The sequence below is a fragment of the Phascolarctos cinereus genome, unplaced genomic scaffold (assembly GCF_003287225.1).
Source record: "Phascolarctos cinereus isolate Bilbo 61053 unplaced genomic scaffold, phaCin_HiC Scaffold_5;HRSCAF=322, whole genome shotgun sequence".
Lineage (NCBI taxonomy): Eukaryota > Metazoa > Chordata > Mammalia > Diprotodontia > Phascolarctidae > Phascolarctos > Phascolarctos cinereus.
In genome coordinates this window covers 212,597,405-212,625,022 of record NW_027555958.1, presented here as the reverse complement: position 1 = coordinate 212,625,022, position 27,618 = coordinate 212,597,405, and the positions used below count along the sequence as shown (strand labels likewise).

The 27,618-nt window shown below is 34.8% G+C and overlaps 1 protein-coding gene across 1 annotated transcript in view; it reads right to left on the bottom strand.

Annotated features, from left to right (window-relative positions):
• COL21A1 (collagen type XXI alpha 1 chain) overlaps positions 1 to 27,618 on the bottom strand; it is a 235,160-nt gene that overhangs the window by 23,456 nt on the left and 184,086 nt on the right. Inside the window, exons 18-20 of the mRNA XM_078155308.1 lie at positions 8,040 to 8,084; positions 6,950 to 7,003; positions 3,826 to 3,879 (exon numbers count right to left, since the gene is read on the bottom strand). Of these exons, the coding sequence (XP_078011434.1) occupies positions 3,826 to 3,879; positions 6,950 to 7,003; positions 8,040 to 8,084 (153 nt within the window). The remainder of the gene's footprint in view (positions 1 to 3,825; positions 3,880 to 6,949; positions 7,004 to 8,039; positions 8,085 to 27,618) is intronic.

Genomic DNA, 27,618 nt, shown 5'->3' with positions numbered 1-27,618 from the left:
TTTGAAAAAATTGTTTAAAACATGAAAACATAAAAGTTGAATGGAATATTATTCAATTTGGGAGAGCTTCACATTTCTGAATCACTCTAAAATGGTGTTTTAATGATTTCCAACAACCTTTCTTCAAAACTAGTTAAAGCTGGCTCACATATATGTACATATACATATATATATATATATATATATAGCCCTGAATATAGTAGTTTTGTTTCTCTTCTCATCCTGGATTTTCTCTGCAAAAAGTATAGCTTGTTAATACCTCCACCCCCAAAATGTTTCACTCAGAACTGAGAATAATACTCTGAATATTGCTTCACCTGAGCAAACTACAATGGGACTATTACTTCTCTCTGTGGACATTACATTAGCACAAACTCAGATTGAATTAGCTTTTTCTTATTCCACTTCACATTATTCACTCATGTGGCCTAAAACACAACTGTTGCATAACATAAAAGCCCAGTGCGACACTATTGTCTAATATGCTGCTTTTTCTTATTCCCTCTAAGCATATAGATTAGGCCAATGCAGTCTACACTAGACATGTTAAGTCTTTTATTCTCACATAATTTGCTTTTAAGTCATGTTTCTTTCCCTTTCCTAAACTTGTTTGATTACTTGAACCCATGTACGTATGTATACACTTATGAAATTTCATCTTGTTAGATTGGTTCCACAATTCTAGTCTATTCAGATCTTAATGGATCCTACTTCTATCATCAAAAATATAAGCTATTCTTCCCAATTCAGTATTACCTGAAAAGTTAATCTGAATGCTATTGATGCTTTCTTCCAAGTAATTTCCACGAATGCTCAAAAGAACAAGACCTACCTAAGTTTTTTCAAGGGATACTTCACTAATGACCTCCCTCCAGAATGACATTAATGTTATTTTCAATATAATAAAAGGGATTTCACAATATTTTCAAATATAGCAGAGACAGGGTGACTTCATTGGAAGAGGAAACACCAAAGAGAGAACACTCCCCCTACCAATGAGGAGCAGCACCTTCTCTGCAGTTTATTGAGCTGTCTGTCTATATCGGGGGTGTCAAATTCTTCCAAGCCACTAGCAAAGCTCCCAAGCTCTGCTAAACTAGATTAATATGCAATTGGGAAATGTTTAACAAAATAAATAAAAAATATGATACATTGTAGATAATGTTAAATTGTGGTTTTCTAAGTTAGTATGGGGCATCAGGGATCCGTTTCTATTTGAGTTTGATACCACTAGCCCAGAGCACAGAGAGGTAAAATTACTTATCCACAGTCACATGTCTAGTATGTATCTAGGGTAAAACTTGAACCCAGCTCTTTTTTCCATTACGCCATATTGCCTCTTCAAATAAAAATGTATTTGTTGCAACACTTCCAGAAGATAATTTGTAATAAGATAACCTCTAGTCCATTCTAATTTATAAGTTACTGGGACCCTTTATGACAGGTAAATGACCTAGGGGGCATAATCTAGAGATGCAATAGGATAATTATATACTTAGAGGGAACAAAACAAACTATCATATTAGATGACAACAATATCACACCAGGCTTTTTGCACTACAACTGTTATAGAGTGTTTTGGGCTACCTGATTTGATCTCTGGTAGATAAGAATTCATACACATGTGTTAAATATATGGATATACCCACACAGAATTTAACTACTAACAATTCTCCCAAGTTTTTGCTTTAACTTCCATACCTTCTTTCCGTTGTATTCTGTGCATTTAAAAATGTTTTATTGTTTTTGTTTCTATTTTGTTTCTATTACTACCCACTATTACCCAACCTCTCCTCACACACAAAAGAGAAGCCCTCCCTTTTACCATATACTTTTAGTCCAGCAAAGCAAAGTCACACATTGACAATGTCTGAAAATACATGTCCTTCTGCATCTTTAATCCATCACATCGGTCTCAAATGGTGAGATGTATGTTTCATCACCTTTTGAACACTGATCCTTCCTGTATAACTCCTCCTTCTCAGTCACTTCTGTTGAGAATTCATCCAGACATAAGTACTTTCCAAAGCTCTGTCATGGACTCTTTTCTCATCTCTCTCTGCCTAGACATGTGGCCTTCTAGGTCCTCAAGTGTGGCCTGCAGACTGAATCCAAACTTCACAGAACAAATTTGTTAGGATTCAATCAAAGGACCACATTTGAGGACCTAGAGGGTCACATGTGGCCTCCAGGCCACAGATTCCCCACCCCTGGTCTAGGCTTTACCTCTTCTTCCCAAATTAGCAATGCATTCATTGTTCATACTATGCAAATCATTTCTATGCTAGTAAAAATAATAAAGATTTGTTTATTATGCCTAAAGAAAAGCGTTGATTTACTGGTTGCCTATTCTAATTAGATCTCATTCTTTTTCTTCATTCAAGAGATATGACAGAATAGGTCCAATTATTTATTTCTTCCCATCTTATTTTTATGTATGGCAGGTGCCAAATATATTTATGTTAAGTAGGAAACAACATACAAAAGTCATTACTAAATATTCTGTCATAAAGGGATGGGCAATTGTGATTTGTGCCTCATTTAAAGAAAATACATTCAAAAATCAAAATTTATAAATGAAATTAATGAATTAATGAAATTAACTTTCATTTCACAAAAGGGTTCTTAACTTACATTTGTAATTCACTGTAGAGTTCTCTTAAATGGAACATTTAAAATCTGATTCAGTTGTCAAGATATAGATTTTCAAGCTGTTAAGTAGGGTCAACCCATAAAAAAGTATTCAGGCCATGTGAAAAATGGGTACAATTGGGTATTATAACCAAATGCATTTTTCAAAGCACATAAAATGTTGTACTAATTCTAGAAAAGAATAAAAAATAAACTGGTCTGCTTTTCTGGAAAAGCATGTTACTTCTTTCACTGACTTTTCAGACCACACTGATATATTACAGATACTGCATCAGTAATGTGTGCCAGACAATCAGAGCCACTGAATCCAGGAAAGCTCCAGGGCTGGGGAGCATGTCTCCTAAAAATTCATAGGACTCAAGGGGATTGTAAGAACTAATTCATCTCTGAAAGTCAGCAATGGTTCATTTTTCTCATGAGTAGATTCAGGACTGATGAATTAAGATATACATTTGAACAATTCCAAACAAAGAATGTCCATCACTTTCCTTAGGCAGTTAGTTTCAAAATGTACTTATCAAATGATTATGGTGCACTGGATAGAGTGCCCAGGTTGCAATCAGGAAGATTTGAGTTCAACTCCAGCCTCAGACATTTACTAGGTGTGTAACCTTGGGCAAGTCACTTAACTCTGCTACAATTCCTTATCTGTAAAAGAGTTGGAGAAGGAAATGGCAAACCATTCCACTGCCTTCACCAAGAAAAAGCCAAATGGGGTCACAAAGAGTTGTACATGGCTGAAATGACTGAACAATGATGATTAAAGATAGTTTCCTCAATTTCAATCTATATGTGCAACTGTACTCCCAATCATATTGGCAAGTAATCTTACTTGGCTAGATCCTATGGTCAGCTTGAGTAAATAAGGAAGGCAGCTACAATGGTATTCCTGACTGTTTTTGCTTTTTCTTTGTATCTACAGTGCTTGGCATAGCTCCTGGCACATAGCGAACTCTTAATAAATGATTGTTCATGAGGGAAAAAAAGGGGGGAGAGGAGAGGAGAGGAAAAAGAGAGGAAAGGACAGGACAGGAAACAGAAGAAGAGAAAACCTCTTTACATTACCTATGGAAATTACAAATATCCAAGATGGCTTAGATCATAAAGAGACAATTAAAATATTGAGCCTGGTTACATAGGATTCCATTGTTACTAATTAAATTTTTAGCTTACCTTCAATCCAGGTGTTCCAGGCTGACCAGGAGATCCATCATGTCCCACTAAACCCTGTAATTTTTAAAAATGACATCTCCAGAAAGCAACTTTTAATGTTTCAAACTTGATAAAATGAAAGATTTCAATTAAAACACTTGGAGTAACTTCATGCCTTTCCTATCACCCAAAAGTAACTTCCAACAAAGGGTAAAAGAATGATTAAATATCTCATTTTAGCTGCTGAAAAGCAGATCACTGACCAATTCCACTCTCTGATAAAATAGTTCACTAACGATACCAATTACTTGACATGAAGAAGATTGTAAAGAAAAGGTTGTTTACATATGCTTCCCTCTTCCTCTTCTCAGTAACATGAATAAGGTTGTTTCACCAGGAGAAATTCCCCTGATTTCCTCCAAGTAAAACATTATGCCAGGAAGAAAAACATAATCTATTTCAAGCTATATAGTAGACATCCTTTGTATTGATCATGCCATTTAAAATAAGAAAGCTATCAATTAAAATAATGATATGAATAATTTCTTTGTCACAATAACACAATCCACCACAGTTAAGTGTGTTGAGGTACCCCTTAGGCTGTTAGAATAATAGTAGAACATAAAATTCTACTACTTGATTTCATAAAGGTAAAATTTTAGGAATCACTGAAAAAGATAGTCAAGGTTTAATATTTAGTAGAAGGACTAGATCTATGATTTCACTGATTTAGAGAATTCCTAGAAGAGTAAACTACCTTGGTTATAGAAGGTTTGCAGCCCCTTCTCAGTAATTTAGAGTCTTAAGGAGATGCCTAGGGCATGGGAGGTTAAGTGGTCACATAGCCAATGTCAGTAAGAAGTAGACTTGAACCCAGTTTTTCTTGGTCCCAAGGATGGCCTACTATCCACTATATTACTCTGCCTTCCATATTTTTCTTTTTCATTACTAATTTGGCCAATGAGACATATAATCAGGTTTCTTTCTTATCATTTTACAGAAGAACTCAGTGAGAAATAATCCATCTTAAAAAAAAGTATTCTTCTTACAATACACACACACACACACACACACACATACACACACACACTCAAAAATGGGGTTGACATTTTTGGAGAAAAATGTAAATATCTACTCATACATGAAATCCACCAAAAACTTCACATTTTCCAATAAGTAGAATATCTGAACACACTTTTTTAAGGCTCATGAAATTAATTAAAGTCATAAATTACAAAATACAAAACTGATCAGCTTTAATGAGATACTAAATTGCAGATAAAAGAATTTATCAACAAACATTTTTAGCAACAAGTTTAGGAATCTTTATAGAGTCATATGCCCCATATGATTTTCATTAATTTGAACATTGCAATGAATTTATGCTTTCCATCCTTGGTACTTCCAAAAAAAATTTTCGAAAAACTTAAGCATGGTATTGGAAGGTCTAGCCTAAACTCAGTCTTCTTCATTGGCAAACCAGGAGAAGCTGGTCTTGAAGTCTTCACCATCACTGCTGAACACTGATTCCAGTGATTAGCACATGTAGCATGTAGTAGGCACTTAATAAATTTTTATTGATTGATTGAATTCAGATAATTCCTGTTTATAATTTGCCTATACAGATTGGGCTGAAAAGATTAAGTGCTTGACCTAGTTTTTCATTGCCAAAACCAAGCACAAGCATGGATCATTTAAGCCTCAAGGGACTTTGGAGATAGACTTATTCAATCCCCTCATTTTATAAATTGTTGATTTGTAACGTTTGAAAGGAGAAGCAGCTCAAGGCCTATGTTGGCCAGTGATGAAGCTGAGATTAGAAGGGCAGGGCTTCTAATTCTCATTATAGTGAGCCTTTCATCATACCTGCTTCCCGACCGTGGCCCTTTATTAAGTCTTTCTGGAAACAGGCATAATAGTTGGTCCTAACAAAGCCTTCTGGGAACTTCTGTTTGTTCCCTGTCCCTTTCTCTCTCCCAACATTCCTCCCCCTGTCATGTAACAATACCATATAGTGGGTGGGTATGTTTATATTTTTTAAATTGAAGTTAATTAAAATTAATTTTGTCCTTTGGGATAATTAGAATGTTACACTGGAATGTCAAAACCAGGGCTGGGAATCACTGAAATTCTGTAATTGTGTCTACTCATTGGCAGACAATCTCCTAATTCACATGCAAGCAGATTGCATGATGTTAGAATATACTTCTCACCAGTGAACTAACTCTTTAGTCAAGCCTCAGAAGGCACTGGCAAACATACCAACCCAGCATAGCTCATCTGCTAGTTAGTGGTTCAAAAAGTCGTTTTCAGGATTGGTCATTTTTTGGAAGTCCTACTTCAAATTCTGGGATTCCAAGCTGTCATTTTGTTGTACTTTTTTTCTCTTTTACTTCTTTCTTATACTTTCATCTACTTTGTGATATAGAGGATATGCCATGGGATTTCAAGTCAGACAGTCTTGGTTCAAAACTTGGCTGTGTACTTAATAACCACATGACTTGGATGTCACTACATCCTTCTGGGCCTTGGTTTGCTTGGTTAAAAAAATACACTGAATGCTTTCTAAGTGACCTTCCAGCTCTAAAACCTTAATCTGTTTATACAGGATGTCCCAGAAGTATTAGTGCAGTTTTTAGCTTCATAGCTTAAAACTGCACAAAGACTTGTGGGACACCCTGTATGTCTCCATGATATCAAGAAAGGTCTAGTATATCACAGATCTCAAAAGGACAGCGTTCATTCTAGGTCTTCTTACTATATCAATAAGGGGACAGATTTAACAACGAGGTGGAGGTCGGGGGTGGTGTAGTGAGGAAAACAGAGAAGTCATACTTTCTAAGTTTCCAAGTCAGTTTTGTTTCTACTTCAGTTCTGTGTCAAATATATCATAAACTGTCAGTTCCACATCAAATATGTCATAAACTGTCAGTTCTGTGTCAAATATATCATAAACTGTCAGTTCTGTGTCAAATATGTCATAAACTGGCTTTATTTTGTCTCTCTATATAACAAAATGCTTTCCTGTGACATTAGATATTTTAAACAGGTAGCTCAATAATTTGTTTTCATCCTAAATTACCTATATCCTCCATTGTTACACAATGTAGCATAGTAATTATTTAAAACAATTGTAGCAACATACATTTAACCCAGGTGCTCCTTTCTTTCCTTGTGGTCCAGGAGGCCCAATTTCTCCCTAAAATTAAATATAGATCAAATTAAAAACTTCAAAGAAAATGATTCTTAATTTTTCCCTTTGGAGGATATCTTTCCCAGTATTTTCAAATCCATCTACCCATGAAAAGGAGAGGGGAGAAATTATAAAATGCCAGTTGGACCTAGATAGCTTCCATTTACTTCCATCCTGGAAGAATTTCTGTGGTGGGGCTCAAGTTGCCCTGATTGGTGATTCTCTTTCCAAGTTTATTTCAGTAAAGATAAAGTAGTCATATTTGACTTACCCCATACTATGTGGCCATCCCCTCCACAGCTACATCAATCCTCTTCCTGCTGCTCCTACCCCTTACCTTTTCTCTCCCCATGCCCATCCCCCAATTTTGGAACAGAGACTTAATCAAATTTTTCATTGTTTCTTAATTCCTTTATGGCTGCACTCATTCTGCCTATATTTGTTCATACCAAAATATCTATCCCTGACCAACACTCCCTTTCATGTACTGCTTCTCCCAATTAGAATATAAGCCAATTGAAGACATGGCACTGTCTTTTCTTTTTTATCTATAGCCTCAACATTTTGCAGCATGCTTGGCACAAAGTTAAGTGCTTAATAAATGTTTTTTCATTCATTGATTCATTCCTTTTAGTTTCTCACTGTATGAAATGTAGATAAGGGAAAATAGAGTGAATTAACATTCTCCCCCCCCTTTTTTTTTTTACTAAAGAAGGATGAAGTGCTAAAAATACTCTAGAGAAGAAAGGGACAGAAAGAAGTCAGAAGTGGGAAACCATTCACTAGGGAAGTAAGGATCTTTAAGAAAACACAAATAGGCAAAGAATTGTATTAAGGTATTACCTAGAAGTATCTGAAGTTAAATTAAAAAATCATCAGTTATGTTGACAAAAATATTTGATACAGCAGTTATTTAATATCACAAAATACATATGTATGTGTGTATATATGTATATGTTTATCAAATAAATAAATATCAAGAAATATATTACTCGTTATTTAAGTAGACAGACAAACTCTTTCAAAACTAATCAATACTCACCTTTTGTCCCATTAATCCCTGGCTTCCAGGAAATCCAGGAATTCCCTAAAAAAAGCAAACATTTAAAAATACATCACCTTTTCTAGGCAATATAGTACTGTGGTGGGGCAGCTTCATAAATATAATATAAATAATAATATTCCTACCCCACATTATGATTCTCAAAATAAAAGGCTACTATTTAGGAAAATTCAATTTTGCAAGAAAGGATATTACAAAAAATTAACACCACTTGGAGTCCAGCAACTATTTGTCAGTAGCCTAATTCACTAGTCATTAAAATACAAGTTAAGTGAAAAAGAAATGTAAGCAACATCATCTCAGTTCCTTATTCAGAATAAGATTTCTGGGTCATGTGAACAACAAGATAAAGGACTAGACATTTTCTCTGACCCATGTGACTTCTCAAACCTTTCTAAAATCGAAATTATGGATCAAAGGTAAAGCAACTTCAGCAGTCTTCATGTTTTAGGACACCAGAATCCAAAAGAAGGTTAAAAACAAACAAACAAACAAAACATGAATTACAGCTTACTGATTCAGAGCTCATTTGGTACCCCCTTCCCCACCTGCTACACTACCAGAAAGGCTGCACTAGCAGACCCAAGGACCCAGCACAAGCTTACAACAAAATTCATACCTACACTCCATTCCCTTTTCCTTTTTCCAGCACTGTAGAAACCCCAGCTCCAAGGTACAGAGGTTTATTCAGGCCACAAAAGCCAGATTGGCCACAGCCCTTCTGAAGCAAAAATTCTACTGTGCGCTACAACCTGAGAGAAGCAACGATACAAAGTTCTAAACTGCCAGTGCCCCAGCAAACAGGGCTGCAAAACTCTGAACTTCTGATTCTGGGCCAGAGAACTGAGGAGCACAGGAAGTGGGACAGACCAGTAGAAGACATCGTGCATGTGAGAGGCTGTGCAGCACTCTACCAAATCTGAAGAAAGAGCGCAGCATACAGCTTGGGCCATTTCTGACCACCCAAAAGTCATTTGGGGCAGATATTTAGGCTACTGAACCATGAATTGCCCAGAATGCCAGGAGGCTAAGACACTTTGAGATTCAGCCCCCAAGGAAACCACAATCAGAGGGGAAGGAGTCACAAAATAAGTGATAAAGAAAATGAGAAGAGGCAGAGGGAAAGTACCAAAGAGTTCAAGAAGAAAACTCAAATACCTTTAACATAAACAGATAAAACAACAAATGGCCTCAAAATCTAGTTAATGAGTTCAGGCTTCTATGAATAAATACTGCAAAATGAAAGAAAATGATCCAACACTTGATGAGACAGAGGAACCTGTGGAAGTTGAAGAGAACATGGAACTACAACAATGTTTCTGAATGGTTTAAAAGAGAAATGAGAATCATGAGAGCAGAATTTATGCCCTGCACAAATAATAATAATAATAATTGGCAGAAAGAAAAATTTAAATCTGCAGTGGCAAGCTCCACAAAGGAACCAAAGAAAGAGCAATAGATCAGGAATGTAAATACACAAGTAAAGGGCAACCTAGAAGAAAAGAAATAATAAACAATAACATTAAAAGAAAACCTCCTCACTATGTAAGCAAAACATACAATCTTGAAGACAGAGGGCAGAGATAACCTAAGGATCATAGGTCTTCCAAAAGAACACAACATGACAAAAACAAACAAACAAACAAAAAAGTAACAAAAAACCTAATAGTATAATGAAGGAAATAAGAGAATTGCCCAGAACATACAAACATAGAAAATGAAATTCCAGTTGGAAGAATTTACAGATCATCTCAGAACAAACTAAAATACCAGAAGTATGTATTTCATTACTGTATATTTCAAACACTGTTTATAACAAACAGTGGAAGTTCATTCATGTAGAGGGTATCTAATTCATGTCATCATGCTCAAGGTACAAACTTAATAAGCTGATATGGCCTTCTCTTCTACAGAACATATCTGAAATTAATCATACAATGTCAAACTAAAGTATTTCCTCCAAACTGACTTAAATTGCCCATTCAACCATGTTCACAAAATATAGTAATCTTTTCCCACAAACTCAGAGGCTATTGGCAATACAAACACAGAGAACACAGTTCATCTATCTTGTAAGCAAAAAAAAATTGATATGAATTACCTATTTCAAAGGGTATCAATATGACTGAGTATGGAAAAAGCACCAGACTGATTTAAAAACCTGAATTCTAATCCCTACTCTGCCAATTACTATATGTGCAACCTTACACAACTGACAACTTTTCTGGGCCTCAGTTTCCTCATGTCTAAAATGAAGGAATTGGCTAGATGGCTTCAAATGTCACTTTCTATGATGTAAAAATTTTCAAGACCTGTAACTTACAGTCTTGTCGATAAATGGCAGCCTATGGAACACAAGGTCAAACATCACACACTAACTGATGCAGAAAATGATAGGGCATAATTGACCAGTGATTCTAGAGATACACATAATGGTACAAATACAGTACAAACAATGACTATAATGTTTCTATTCTGTGAACATATTTTTCTTCTGTGCTGATATGCTCTGCTGTTGAAGTGATTAATAACATTTTGTATTTCTGAATTTTTAAACTAGATATATCCAAAAAATGTACTTTATAATTTATAAAATGTGTCTTTCTAAAGTTTAATTATTTTAAATTTATAAGTCAAGACACAAGGACTAAATATACATCAAGCATCATGTCATCTCAAAATGATGAAATCATGGAAAATAAACTAATCAATCCTAGAACTGGTGACATCACTAAAGATATCTTGCCTTCTAATACACTATTTACTCACTATTAATTTGATTTCTATAACTTAACTTCATAAGTATGATAATAAAGCCTGATGTTCTTCATATAAAAACAGTATAAAGTATAAGGACTTATAGAATGAGTCACTTCTGGAACTGGGAGTTGTATGAAAAATTAATTCACTTCAGTAAACATTTATTTAATACTATATTACCACAGAGAGATGTAGTTTGGTATAGTGGTTAGAGGGATGTCCTAGGACTAAGGAAGACATGAGTTCAAATCCTCTCTCTGACACATCCTAGCTGCTTGATGAATGGCAAGTTAATTAACCTTTAAGTGTCCTAGGCAACTTTCTACATATAATTATAAAGCTTAATGTTATAAACTCATTCCACAAGCATTTATTAAGAAAATCCTATGTGACATACTAGAAGGTAAAGAGGATAGAAAATAAGATTAGGAGAATGGCTAAAAATTGTGATATATGAATACATTGGAAGATTATTGTGCTGTAAAAATGATGAAAGGAATGAATACAGATAAACATGTGAAGGCTTATGAGAATTCATCAAAAGTGAATTGAGTAGAATCAGGCAACAAATTTACATAATAAATACAATGCTGTAAAAAACATTATTTTGAAAGACAAAAATTCAGACCAATTAGTGTCCTAGCATGACTTCATAGAATAAATAATGAAGCAGTCTACCCACTACCTCAGAGGTGAAGAACAACAGTTTTACAATTGTACTGAATTTATTATAAAAGCAAACTAGAGATTCATGCATCCATGTCAATCCTCTTTCTGTGTTTCTGTGTAAATGGAAATGCTCATGTGTGTTGATGTTTTTCAAATTTTAGAATAATAAAAAAATAAAGAAATAATCTAAGGACAAGTTACATTGGTGGAGAAACTTACCACAATAGTTCCCCTCATACATAATAGCATAGGTATGAACCAAAAAGAAAACAAAATCACACTTCCATGCTAGGTTCTGTGATAAACATAAAGGGTATAAAAGACATCCCAAGGAGTTAATCAAAGTGAACAGTTCATGACTTACATCCATTAAAAAATCAGAGAATAATACAACTTAAGCTAGTACTGAAAAATATGACTTGGGCAATAAAATTTATCATGAGAGGTGAGAGTAGCAAAACATTTTCTCTTACTATCAGATATTTTAAAATAGTAGAAGTAAATATTACTGCACCATAAGAAATTATTAACACTAAAAATTCAAAAATAACTTTACAAGACATATCAATAAAAAGGGAGACATCAAGGGGATCTAATTATAAAATGACAAGCATGATGTATTTGTTAAATTCTCCTGAAAACAAAAAAGGAAACTTCAATGCAATAGGTTAAAATAAACATTCTCTTATAAGGAAGAGTTCTGTAGATCCAGAAGGATTATTATCTCAGTATCTTCATCACCCTTTCTAGAAACCAAGTGCTAATTTTATACCCAATAGCCACCATAAACTATAAAACTAAGAAATATGAATCAACTTAACATCTCATGTAAACCATTTTGTAGAGGAATATGAAGTATAAAAATCATACTAATTCAATGTGCATTAAAGATAGAGATATCTAACTCCACCACAAAGGTTGTCTATTAAAATTTTAATTAAAACAGTAACAACATTATGACCATGGAAGCAGTAAATGATTATGTAATTTCATACACTCAGACAATTGGTAAAGAGGACAAAAGATGAGTTATGGAAATACAAGCAGGCAAATAGACTATCGGTAGAGTTATCAATCAGCCTCTCCACTGATTCTCCATTTCCAGACTCCAGGCATTTTCATTGGCTGTTCCTCATGTCTAGAATTCTCTCCCTTCTCATATCTGCCTCCTAGTTTCTCTGGCTTCCTCCAAGTCCCAGCCAAAAGCTGTCCTTCTATGTGAGGCCTTTTCTACATCCTGTTTAATTCTAGTGCCTTCCCTCTGTTGGTTATTTCCATTATATTCTCCACATATCTTATATATATATACATGGTTTTTATGTTGTCTCCCTCATTAGACCATAAGCTTCTTGAGAGTAAATGACTATCTTTTGTCTTGCCCTTTCTTCAGTGCCCACTGAAGCACAGTGCCCACCACACAGTAGATGCTTATTAAGTGCTTGTTGACTGGCTGGAAATTTGGAATTATGTACGAAAGTGACTAAAGTGTCCACAACCTTTGACCCATTGCTGGGCATAAGTTCAACATATCAAAGATAGAAAGGTCTAACATACACCAAAATACTCATAACATCATTTTTTGTAGTTGCAAAAAACTGGGAACACGCCCACCGATTGGAGAACGGCTACATTTCAGTGCACCAATGGGATAAAATTTTAATGCTCAATGATGGATATGAAGACTATAGGGAAGCATGGAAGATTAGTGTGAATTGATGTAAAATGAGGTAATCAGAACCAGGAAAACAAGATATAGAATGATAACAATAATGGAATTAGAAAGAATAAAAAGAACAAAACTGAACACTTTATTTATAACGACCACCCTGAATCCTGAAAGAACTAAAAAATGCACCTCCTTCCTTTCTTTGCAAGAAAGGGGCAAACTATAGATATGGAACATGGTATATGCTATCTGAGTTGATTCATGTATTGGTAGTTTCACAAAACTGATTTTTTTATCTTTTTTTTTTGGTAAATGATGGTTCTTTGGGTAGAAAAGGGAGATTTACTGGGAAATGGGCAGATGCCAAAAATAATTTTAACAATATCAAGTAACTATATTCTTCCAGCTTTTATTCTTTTAATAAAAGCCTAATTCATATCATTTTCTTGTAAACCCACTGTGTTTACATATTTATCACAATGTTGTCAATTTCATATTAGTCAAAATATTATTTGAAAGTTAATGGCTTGTTTATCCAAATAATAAATCACTACTTACAGAAAAAAAGTTTTCCAAATAAATCACAACTTCATTGTCAATTTGTGTGGTTGTGTTTAAGCAACTGAAAATTTTCTGAGGGAGCAGCTAGGTGGCACAGTAGGTAGAGCTCCGGCCCTGGTGTCAGGAGGACCTGAGTTTAAATCCAGAAGCAGACACTTGACACTTACTAGCTGTGTGACCCTGAGCAAGTCACTTAACTCCAATTGCCAAAACAAAACAACAACAACAACAAATTTACAAGAACTTTTTCTCTCTCTCTATCTCTTTAGCTTCAGTTTGAGTTTGATGAAGAGAATGTTTATTGTGGAAGAGCAGCATTTGTGTGATTAGGAACTGACCTTACTTTCAACCTGCAGTTTCTTTTACGTCCTACTTTAACCTCTTTTTGAATAATAACTGTGATTACAACAAAACAGAAATTGAGGAGAAAGAACTCACCCCTTTTATCTGGACACTTGTTATATAAAGGAAATAAATTCATGAAACTTGGGAAAGATGAAATGTCACATTATGTTTTATAACAACAGAAATACTCATGTCTGCAATTAGTTTGGGTTGTTTTTAATTTAATGATACAATTCACTAATGATATTAAAATTGCTTTGTTTTGTTGAAACATTTAAATGACAGTGGGATGATTTCAAAATTCTAATCTTTGCAGCACAATAACAGAATAGTGTTATGCTATTGGGTATTAACCATATATAGTAGATGGTATGGTATTAACCACCTAGGCAGGGATTGTAAAATTTACTCAAAGGGCAGTGTGACACAGGGAAAGAGACAATGCTCCGTGTAACTCCAAACAAGTCATTTTAACTTCCCTGGACCTCAACTTCCTCATCTGTAAAATGAGAGGTTAAACTAGGCGGTCTCTAAGGTCCATTCCAGCTCTACATGTATGATCCATGAACTTAAGTCACAACAACAAAAAAACCAAACCTGTCTCCTTTAAGTCATGTAACATTAATTTAAATTAGAGCCTTTTGTATCATTTGATACTTGCTGGGAATTTGATAAAAACGTTGAAATAAACAATGCTACCAAAACGGAATGATCATGATTTGATTAATATTTCAGTTCTCATCACTGAACAAGGATCTCACATGAAGAGAGCTTTTACATTCCAATATAACTGATGTTATCTGTGATCTTACCAATGTGGATGCTCCCTCCAGTTATTCAACAGAAACCTATCTACAACTTCTCTTCTAAGTGTGATTCTTCTCCATGTCTCCTATTAATTCTCTACAGGTAGCACACTGTGATATTTTGTGTATACTAAACACCCATTTAGGCTGATACTCTGTCTCTCTTGCCACATGATTAGCTCATCTTCTTAATCATGATAGTTTTGATTTATAGTTAAAAGAAATTGTATTAAGTTATTTATGCTCATTTTAAATGATCAAGGCTGAATTCACTTTGTAGGTGCAGTGGATAGTGTGTTAGGCCTAGAGTCAGGAAGACTCATCCTCATGAGCTCAGATCTAACCTCATACATTTACTAGTTCCGTAACCCTGGGCAAATCATTTAATCCTGTTTGCCTCAGTTCTTATGACCTGGAGAAGGAAATGGCAAACCACTCCAGTTTCGTTGCCAAGAAAACCTCAAGTGGGGGTCACAAAGAGTTAGACATGACTGAAACAACTGAACAACAACAACTTTAATTTTTAATCCTTTGTTATGGACCCTATATTTTAAGAGAAGCTATTCAGGATCAAAAATAATATGAAATTATGGAGAAATTCAAATTAGTTTGCAAATATGTCCCACTCATTTTTCTTTGGACTATATTCTCTTTCTTTCCTTTCTCTCATCCCTCACAGGTCCCTCAGTACCTGCTTGCTGACTTCAGCTGACCAGAGCTTCTCAATGGGATATTTATTGTCTTTGTGGTAATTTAATTAAAAAAAAATTCACAACTACCACTTTTAAGTATTAAAACTGGACTTTTTCATTTCCTTATATCAATTTTATTCAGAATATCATTTACATAGAAGTTCCCTAAAGGTGTTATTTTACTGGAAAAAAAAAATCAAACATGTTTACTATTTTGGAAGGCATTAAATTATATATATATATATATATATATATATATATATATATATATACATATATATGTGTGTATACATATATATACATATATATTCACATATATATTACAGCTAAAGGATTATAGGGGGTTCTTTTTTGTATTTCAATTTGGACTAAGAGACCATTACAAAAGGTATAGTAAGCCTCTTGTGGTCAGTTCAGTAAAAAACAGAAATAACTTCCCAAAACAGTAGCTGCCAGATTTAAAGAAACCCAAAACACAAGTATTTGCAGCAAATATTTAATAAGGAAATTACCAGTTTTATTGCTCCAATATTTACTCTGGGTTAGTCCAGCGAAAGAAGAGGAAAAGGTTGTTGTACTGATGTAGAGGATCTAAAGAAATGATAGAATTATTGCATGGCTTTTTGTCATGGCCAAAGAAGCTCAGCCCACATGAAACTGAACCTAAAATTTTCTCATGTAAAATAATTTAAATAAAAAGTAACTCATGATGCACAGTAATTTTTTGAGTAGTAAAATTTCTTTATATTGGAGACATCATCATTACAATACCCAAATATACTAGAAGCAGTAATAAAGACTATATAGGAAGAAAAGTGATTTGTCTAGTTATAGAGCACTGTCATTTTGTTCAGTAACTAATGTCATACATGATATGATCTTGTTTTTAAGTCTGAGACTTGCCTAGTCAAAGGCAGAACCATTTTCCAGCAAGAAAAACATAAATGTTTAAAATATTAAAAAATGATTTATTATTGGGGCAGCAAAGTGGTGCAGTGGAGAGAGCACCGGCCCTGGAGTCAGGAAGACCTGAGTTGAAATCCGGCCTCAGACACTTAACAGTAGCTGTGTGACCCTGGGCAAGTCCCTTAACCCCAACTGCCTCACCAAAAAGAGAATGAAGCTTGATAGTTTCCAGACTTTCAAGACTGAGTCACTTCCAACATGGCTTCCCTCTGTGTGCATTTGATTTGGGCTGGCTGCTCTTCTCATTTTCATCATCATTAGTGCCATATTTAGTTTCTCATGTAATAGGATAGAAGATGTTAGATTCCAAATGTAGTGGTTTCACTGTCACCAATGATGAAATAGCTTGTTATAGAAACATTGCATGATCTATCTTATTTTTCATCTATTTGAAAATTCAGGAATGTACAACTGACTGAAATTATAATAGCAACTTGCCTTTGGGAGACAAATTCTATACTTCACAAAAACTTCCCAACAATATAGTAACAGAAATAAAAATTTCCATCTATACCTTGCCAGACTCTGATTACTCACTCCACACCCCTCAGAATCAAAGAAACAAATGGTTCTTTCTAACACTTGAGTTGTAGGGGCATAGATATACGTTCTCCTCCCATAAAGATTAGGTCAAGACATTAAATGTTTTGGCTATTATTCAACAAAAGACTTTGAACTATTCAAGAAAGAAATGTAGGCTAGCATTCAAACACCACTATTAAAAACTATTCAGTCCTGGTTCCGGGTGTATGACTCACTCCTATGACCTTCATAGAGTGAATTCAGCCTCAATGTTTATGTCTGCCTAACTTACTAGTGCACAGAATATTGCTCATACTCTGCTCACATTCTTGCTGTTGGACAAAGCCCAAAGAATTTCCTAAGAAATCACAATACTGTACTTTAAATGTGTCTTCTTTATAAGAAGCTCTAAGAACTTGCAATTTCATTAAGTGGAATGAATTGGCTCTATGACTCAAGTACATGGTGGTATTTCCTGAAGTATTAGATCTTTCTGAAAATCTAAAATACTGTATCAACTTTGCTCAAATTAGATAAAGATGTAGAAATATGACTGACTGGAATTCAGATAGTTAAGGGTTCCTAAAAATTTGCTAACAACATTTCTAGAAAATGGAAACAGGATATATGGAGGCAATTCCTATCTTAATATGAATTGATGTATTTTCCCTATGAGGAATAAGATTAGCTATGTACAACTGCCTACACTTTTATCACTTTTCCTAATAGATATATTCCTGAAAAAAAGTGTGTATTAGTCAAATATTTACAAATTTAATGATACTTTAAATAAACAAGGTGATCTTACTGATTTATGGAATCTTATTGTGAATTCTCTCCATAAAGCAAAAGAAGTAATCTCTGAATTTTTTGGGGGGAAAATCTAGTTTTTATGTACTAGGTTAATCTAAAGTTAAGTATACTTAGATTTTTTTTTTTTGGTGAGACAATCATGGTTAAGTGACTCATCCAAGGTGACACAACTAGTAACTGTCAAGTGTCTGAGGCCAGATTTGAATTCAGGTCCTCCTAACCCCAAGGCCGGAGTTTTATCCTCTGTGCCACCTAGCTGCCCCCATATACTCATATATCTTAAAGGAACTTATATGAGAGGTGGTATGACTTTTTCCTTATGTTGACTTACAACTGACCCGCCTGTCACATAAAACTATTGGTCCTAGTTCTATACTTTTATTTAAAACAGATCAACTCTAATTCATCTTCCACGTGGCAAACAATCTCTTATTTGAAGACTGCTATCATGCTCCCTTCCCAGTTGCCTGTTCTCTTAGCTAACCAACCCAGTATCTTCAAATCATCTGTGTGTGGCATGACTTCGAGATGTCTCAGTATCCTATAATATATCACTTCTAGACATACTACAACTTGTATGTGTTTGTATGCACATAGATACATGTATATATGTGTGTATACATTTACACACATGTCAGTATATAACTCATGTGTACACACACACACACACACACACACACACGCACACATGCACACATGCCTATCCTCTGGCTGGAGCTGTCCAGCACCAAGACTGGAATGACTCTCTCACCGGGGACATAATATATCAAAGGATGATTAGGTTGGGGTTTTTTTGGCTGCCATTTTATACAGCCAACTCATACTTAATTAATGACCCACTAAATCCCTTAGTTCTTTTTATATTAATTACCTTTTTAACCATGTGCTTTTTAACCAAAATGTAAGATTTGATGTTTATTCCTAGTATACCTGATCTTGATTCTTATCACCACCCTCCCAAAAAAAAGATGAATGAGACATCAGTAACTACTGAGCAATATGTCTATTTTCTAATCTGTACTATATTTTTATGAAAACAATCTGAATATATATCGAGCACCCTTAATGAGATTATTGGAAATAGAATGACAAACTATCATAAGCAAAATTTGAGAGTAGAACAAACACATCTTTACCAACATAAAGCCAATGGAAAAGTATACTGAATCCAAGTTTGCACCATACCTGTCAACTATATAAAAAAAATTTAATTTGAGAGAGCAAAATGGCACCTCTTCCAACAGTGTGTTTCATGTATTCACATACAAAATCATATTAGATTCTTTGAAAGGTATACCAGAGGCAACTTTATTCAATTATCCATATCAAGTGACCATAAAACAGAAAAACATGCTCACCAGATTTCTTCATCACTGTTATGGAAAAGATCCAACACAGAGCCCAAGTCAAAGAGGGATTATCGACAGATATTGATGTCCTCCAGATACTCCTACCACAAGGAGGGCCCCTAGCATGTTGGATGTATCCCAGTGGAGAACTTACAGGAAGCTATGGATGCATAGGATAGGCAGAAACGGAGGAATTGTAATCTGTATTGTTAGAGAGATTATTCAAATTGATGAAATTATAGACAAATTAGTGTATTGGAGTATCACACTGGTAATCCTAAAAAAAATGGGTTTGGTCTGTCATTTTTTTTCTTAGCTTCTAGTGATCACTACTCTATAAGTGCTTTAAAAATCATTCCCTCAATAATGTACTGTAGAATTTCTTCTCCCTCCCCCTTTTAAAAATACAGATATTTGCTCATTGCCAGTTCTGTGGCATCTCTTCCATTCTCTACCATTTCAAAAATACCTAAAACATTGGTTTAGCAATCACGTTTGCAAGTTCTTTCAGTACCCTGGCATTCTGTCCAGGTTGTTTAATTTGAATTTATTGTGGGCAGTACACTTTTCTTCTCTCTTATCTTGGCTTTCAATTCCATGATATCCACCTTTGTTTGCTTCCCCTTTTTGATAAAAATGGAAGTGTCACTTTCATCATATTATTTCCTTGCTAAATTTGCAAGTGGCTGAAAACTACCTCTCAGAGCAAATTCAAATACTTTTGTCTTGCTCTTCAAAATCATCCACTAAAATAACTCACAGGTCAATAACATGGCACAGTGAATAGACTGCCAGATCTGGAGTCAGGAAAACTTATTTTCCTGACTTCAAATATGATCTCAGACTAGCTGCATGACCCTGGGCAAGTCACTTAAAGCTGCTGGCCTCAGTTCCTCATCTGTAAAATTAGCTGGAGAAAGAAATGGCCAACCACTCCAGTATCTTTGCCAAGAAAACCTCAAATAGGTCATAGTCAGACACAATTGAAATGACTGAACAACAACAAAAATAACCTCATCACCCTAATTTCTCAATAGTTCTCAACACAGACTGAAAATGGTACAATTAATCTGCTACAGTTAATCAAATTTACTTTCTCTCCTTTCCTTACATGTTGCTACCCCTATCTACCTTCCATTTCCTTATAACTAAATGTATCTTCCCTCTGTCTTCTTTCAAAATTCTGCTCAATATTCACTTCCTCCCAGAAGTTTTTCTGTCATTAAAAACAACAGATTTGAATATTCCATTTACTTTGTTACCTGCTGTACACATATGTTCATTTTTGACTTAATATATTTTACACATGTCTATGTTTTCTTATATGTTTCATTTGTGTGAATTTTCAAAAATCTCCTTAAGCCAAATTATAAATTTCCTAAGTATAGAAACCATTTCTTGTATTTTTCGCATTGCCTGGTATAGTGTTCTGCATACAGTGGATGCTCAATAAATATTTCTCATTGATTATATACGTGCACATATACACATGTACACATACACTTAGGGATATTTGGTCTGGACCTATGATAGTTGTGGTGTAGGAAACAATGATGGGCACTCGACCAAAGCAGATTGGCACCTGTTCGTTAGCCTACCATGGTAGAGAGTTGTCTAGTGCATTGAGAAGCTATGTGTCTTGCCCCAGGTCATACAGCCCATATGTTTTAGAGGCAAAATTTGAATCCAGATCTTCTAGAAAAGATGGCAATGTCAGTTCTCTATCCATTACACCATGCTACCTCTCTCATCTAACATATTTTAGCCAAATAAATTAACTCATATGATTTTTAAATCCTCTAAAGGAGATACCACAATATCCTGTGGGCTATTCATTCCACATTTAACCACCTTTATGTGTGACTTATACTCAGCAACCTATGCTTGGGGACATTTTTTTTTCCCAACTAAAATCAGAATGAAAATCTCTCCAGATGTATATGCTGACATAATTTCCATAAATATGCCTTTCATCCTACTTATGCCTTTGCTAAATTGGCTGAATTATTTTTCTCATATGGCTTATTTCACAACCCACTAAGCATATTTGTGTTCTTTTTTTATTGAGCCTTTGAAACTTCTTGAAATAGAGCACAGTACAGTACAATATAAATAACACAACAAAATAAACATTTATTAAGTACCTACTCTATGTAAAGCCCTGTGCTAGGTATTGGAGAAGACACAAAGTTTAGGTGGAAAAAGGCCCCAATTCTCACCTTAATTACTCTAGAAAGGAGTTGACTACTATTAAAATCCCTAGTTCTTTTATTTCATATTTCTTCATTCCTATTTAGATTCTCTTCCTTGTGATTCACAGGGAAGAACAATACCCACCTCACAGCTGCTTACTCCTATGGTTCCTATGAAATTGTTCATTTAAATGGTATGTATACAATGCATGCTAAACACAATCTTTTCATTAGTACAGATTTTCTATTTGCTTTTTTGCCACAATACCAAGAGTATTCTTATCCTTGCCAAAATCATTCTGAACCCACAGTATTTTAGATGACAAAAATAAAGGCATTAAACAGCCAACTGTTACTTAACGAAAACAAGGCTTAATTAGTCCAAGCTACAATCAGCAGTCAAAAAATTCACTTAAAATCTTTGCCAAATTTAGAATTATCTGTCCATCTGAAAGGTTTTCATTATGGGAGAGGGAGTGTCTGGACCTGTGATTTCATCAATGAGGGGAACTCAGGTACAAAAACTCTCTCCAATGATACAGACCAATTCATTTTTGTAAAATTATTCCTTAAAGACTTGCCTATAAGAGAAAAGTGCCTGGTCCTTGGTCACAGAGTTTGTATGTGTCAAGAGGTCTTATTCATTAACTCAAATTGGCTCTCAAATAAAACATTCAGTAAAATAAATATTTGAAGTAATATTTCAGATCAGAGTGTACAGTATACTTAAATTTTAGTTTTCCACACACAAATAGAAAATTCCTTTATTGGAAGCAGAATAGACATGAACTATTGACATTTCCATCTGCTACTCTTTCATTTTCTGTTACATGCAAATTACCAATCTGTACAGGAGGAGAAAGATTCCAAATTGTGAATGTCCCTACAAACATGAAATCTCAGTCCCTTTGTGTCAAACACAATGGAAGCAGGCATTATAGGAATGAAATCTAACTTCATACTTTAAAGAACAATTAAAACTGGAAAATAATTTGTATTGGAGAAGAATTTGATATTACTATTTGTTGGAGAATCCAAAGTTCTGAATCAAGAAATACACATGTTCCTTTTTTTTTTACAAGTGAAGGATGTAAAATTGCACTCCGAGCTGACTACTGATATATAAGAGTGAAGCCAAATAAACCTCTAATATGAGGGATTAACAATGGCTAATATGAGTTCTTCATATGGTCCTTTCAAAGCTGAGAAAATATTTACATAATTTCCACAAAGGAAATCATATTAAGTTCAGCTAAATAAGATATAAAATCACTCATCTCAGTTTTCTCCCAGTTTTCACTTTCATTTCAGTGTTTAACATTGAACAACAGAGGTTGAAAAGGTAAACGGGGGAAGTGGAATTCAAATCAGTACATTTGAGAGTTCAACTGTGCTTTTTGCAGGTTTGTAAATACTATATTAACATGGATCTTTTTTGGCACCAAGCAATTCAGTGTTATAATAAAAGAATTATTTACAAATTACTCAGTTTCTTTGTGATGCTGTATAGTGAGTTATGTCATGTCATATTGTTATTCCATTGATAAAGAAAGTTGTCTCTGTTGCTGCAACTTTACAGGAATCCCTCATGATGTTAACATAGGCATGGGGACCATCTTGCTGGAAGAGAATGTTTAAGCCAGTATCCTACTCTACCAACAAACAATAAATTCAGTCACTTCCTGTATTTTTGTACCTTTCAATCAATTGTGTGACTGTAAAGGTATAGTCTACGGGAGAATATTATTTGCAGAAGCTTGCCTTTCTCCATTCCTATACATTCATCAAAGAAGCCCTCATAGCATATACAAATTTTGATGATCTTCTAGAGATATGTCAAATAGCCACAAGGGTCAGGGCTTACTGATATCAGGAAGTATATTCTTGTGGAGATGATAGAGACATACTGATTGGACAATAACATGATTTTCTGGATACAGAACTTTTTGGATGTCCAGACTCAAAGAGTAATTCTTAATGGTTCAGTGGTAACCCAGCACATTTCTAGTGGAATTCTTTCTTCCAGGGATATGTGCTTGGCTCTGTACTGCTTACCATTTTGTCAATAACTTGGATAAAGGCATAGATGGTATGTACATCAAATTTGCTGATGACACAAAGCTAGGAGCAGGGAATGGGAGGATAGCTAACACCATGGACAACAGGGTCAGGATCCAAAAAGATCTTGACAGACTAGAGCATCAAGATGAATCTAAAAGGATGAAATTCAATAAGGGTAGTGTCAGTCTTGTACTTGGATACAAAAATCGACTTCACAAGTATAATAAGCAAAAAGTATAGATATCAATTCTTCTTAAAAATTATCTTAGTAGGAGCAGCTAGGTGGCGCAGTGGATAGAGCACCAGCCCTGGAGTCAGGAGGAGCTGAGTTCAAATCCAGCCTCAGATACTTGACACTTACTAGTTGTGTGACCCTGGGCAAGTCATTTAACCCCATTGCCCTAGCCAAAAAAATAAAAAGTATCTTAGTGAAGAACTATGAATGACTTAGCTATTCTCACAAATACAATAATCCAGGAAAATCCCAAAGGATTCATGATGAAAAATGGTATCAACTGCCACAGAAAGAATTGATGTTGTCTGAATACAAACTGAACATAGTATTTTTCTCTCTCTCTCTTTCTCTTTCTTTCTTTCCTTCCTTCCTTTCCTTTCTTTCTCTTTTTTTCAAGTCTTCTTACACAAAATACTAATATAGAAATGTTTTACATGATTGCACATGTATAATCTATACCAGATTACTCACCACGTCAAGAAGGGAGGGAGGGAAAGATAGAATTTGGACCTCAAAACTTAGGAAAAAAGTGAATGCTAAAATTGTTTTTACATGTTGTTGGAGGAAAATAAAATATTATTTTAAAAGTATCTTGGAATTTTAGGGGACCCCAACCATTTTCTCATCATAGTGAATGGTGTGTTGGATTGCATTAAGGGTAGAGCTTTTCAGGAATAAGGAAGTGATAGTATCGTAACACTTCATCTGGAATACAGTGGTCTGTTCTGAGTACTGCAGTTTAAGAATATTGGATAAACTGGAAAGTTTCTAGAGAGGAGCAACTAGGAGAGAGAAAGGCATTGAATACTGACTATTAGTCAGGATTAGTTAAAGAAAATGGGCCTGTTCAGCCTGGAGAAAAGGCTGGGTGGGGTCATAATAGCTGACTCCAAGCCCTCGGAAGGGCTGGCATATGGAAGAATGATTAGACTTGTTCTTTTCGGCCCAAAAGGGCCATATCAGGCCCTAGGTATAATAGGTATAAATTACAAATTGCTGGATGAATTGAACTACATAGCCTCTGTGGTTCTTTTTAACTCTCAAATTCTGATTCTGTGATGTTTTCTTGATAATTTTCCATAGAAATATCCACGATTTTCCCCCTATTTGATGAGCTTCCCTTTTCCAAATATCTTGAAAATAAATCTCTTGATGTTATGTCCTCAAAATCAAGTAGCCTGAAGCATAAACCTCCTTGGTATGCGTGCTTTGTAGGCTCCAGCTGTTCTTCCCATCTTTGTTTACTTTACTGTCATTTCTATTTCCCCAAACATCACTTCAGGGACTGTGATGCTAGAACCCAAATGCAGTAGCTCCATGTCCATGGTGGGGAAAATAATTTGTTATAGAAATTTTGACAAGTCTTTTCCATTTTTTTGTCTGCCTATTGTTCTCCTTCCAGTTTCAATATTAAAAGTTCTTGGGATAGGCTGTTTTAATTGGGGCTCTTGTCAAACTTTTTATAAACTGCACCCCCCACTATTTCTCATTGTTTTATGAAGTGATACCACTCATGACCTTCCACTACTCTCCTCTGTGAGATTCTTTTGACGCCTTTTGTTTAACATCACAACCATTTCCTGAAATACACACCAGTCTTCCACACTGAACTATCTTTCCTTTGTAACAAAGAAAAAGTTAAGCAAAATCAAACAAGAAATGTGTGGCAACATGTAATAATCTGTACTGCAGTTACTCATCTCTCTACTAAGAGAAAAGATTTTCATCTTCTTTACAAAATTGTAGTGGCTGTATTTATTGTTCTATTGGTTCTGTCTTCTTTACTTTATACTACTTCGTATGAGTCATCATATCTTTCACTAAATTGTTTCTATTCATCATTTCTTGAGGTACAATAATATTTCATTAATAGCATTTATAATTTGTTCAACCATTATTCAAACAATGAACACTAGCTTTTTTCCAGTATTTTTCAGTTGCCAAAAAAGACAGCTCCTACAAATTTGCTTTCTATAAGATTTTTAAAACAAGTTTAAATTGGTGCTGCCCTTGGTTGTCATTTCTCTTTCCTTGGCAAGGAGATATAGTGCTTGCCAACTGAGGCAATTTCTAGGTTCTTATGGCTTTCTCATTGTGATGATTGCTTCTCATTGTTAACTTCAATTAAGTCATACAAAAGGGAACATCATGGAAGATGTTCAGGACAGAACCCAACTGTTGATCGTATGATTAATTCTTACATTATTATTAATTTCATTTAAACATAAAGCAGGAATACTCACACACACATACATACATACATGCATCATATATGTAGTTGTGGATCACATTTATGATGCTCTGCAGTGTTCCTGAGATTACTAATTACTAATGCTATCTGCAAATAGGACCATCCTTCTTCCATTTGGATTCTCTGCTAAACATCTTCCATGATGGTACCAAATACTTTGGCAAACATATATACATGTATGTGAATGTGTGTGTGAGACTCTGTGTGTGTTTGTGCGTATATATGTGTGTATATATATATATATATGTATATATAAATAATGTGTATGTGTGTATGTGTATGTGTATATGGATGTATGCACATGATGGAGAGTTAATGCTCTAGAATGAGAACTCAATAAATTATACTTGGAATTATACTTGGAAAACTTCAGTTTTTCATAATTCCAAGTATCTACCTGAAACAAAAACCCCTTTTTAAAAATGTAAATACTCTTCCAGAGACATTACATAGCTGAGAATCATTGAACACTATAATCTCCCAAAATTAATAACTGAGTGGCAATGGCAGAAATATAGAGTGCATAAATAGGCTCTAGTCCATTATCAACAATAATCATTCATAAGAAGTGGTATAAAATGTAACACGAGGGACACATGGCTGCAAATGGGTAGTCCACGTACCATGGTATAAGTGATACATGATACAAGGAACCTAAAGAAAGTTTCATAGAATACTGGTTGGATGCCTTGTATAGGACTGAGGGGTAGGAATATGTAAGACCTGCACAGGACAAGAAAGTATAGACAGGTTGTCACCCATACCACTTGAGACAGTAGCCACATTAATGAAATCATAGAACGACTTAAGGATCCAAGTACATGTAAAAGTCATACCATTAACAAATACTAGGAAAGAATTCATCAGATTCATGATTATGTGATCACAACTTTATTAACCAACATTCATGAAGATTATGGAATAAAATTTTGAATAAAAGGAAAAATTAAGTTTAATCTATAAATTCTATTTGCAGATAAAATGGAATAAAAATTTCATCACAAATAATTTGATTGGTTATAAAAAAATATGGTGCTTACTAATCTAGTTACTTATGTATAACTTAAACTATTGTAGGAAAGAACATTATTTGGCCTCACTGTTTCTCTTATCCTAAACTGTAGTAAATTATTTATATAGAAACTGAGGAAGAATAGCATGGCATAGTTGACAGAGGTGCTATTCTTGGAGTGAAGAAGACTGTGGTTCAAGTCTCATTTCTGACACATACTGGCTGTGTGACTCCAGGCAAGTCCCTTAAAAGCTCAATATTTCCAAAAAACTCTCCAAGACTACAAGTTGTAATGCTGATCTGCATTGATAAGGAGCATTTCCTCAATGAAAATAATGAGTATCAATGAAATCTCAGGTGTGGTTCGAAAAAAAGTTGGGGAAAACACATCAACATGTTATGTCATACAAAGTTATTCACATACCAGTACTTACTTCAAGAATCTATAATTTCGGCAGTGTGGGTACTCCCACCACTAAACAGTGATCATAGCTTCTCTATAACATTACTTTCCAAAAATGTCATCAACTCCTCGGAACGAGTGACCTTGGTAATCCTCCCTGAACTTTGGTGGACTGGTTCTTGGACAATAGATACACAGTCCCTTATCAATATACTTACTACTCAAGAACCTTCCAGTTTGGTAAGACCTTCTAGA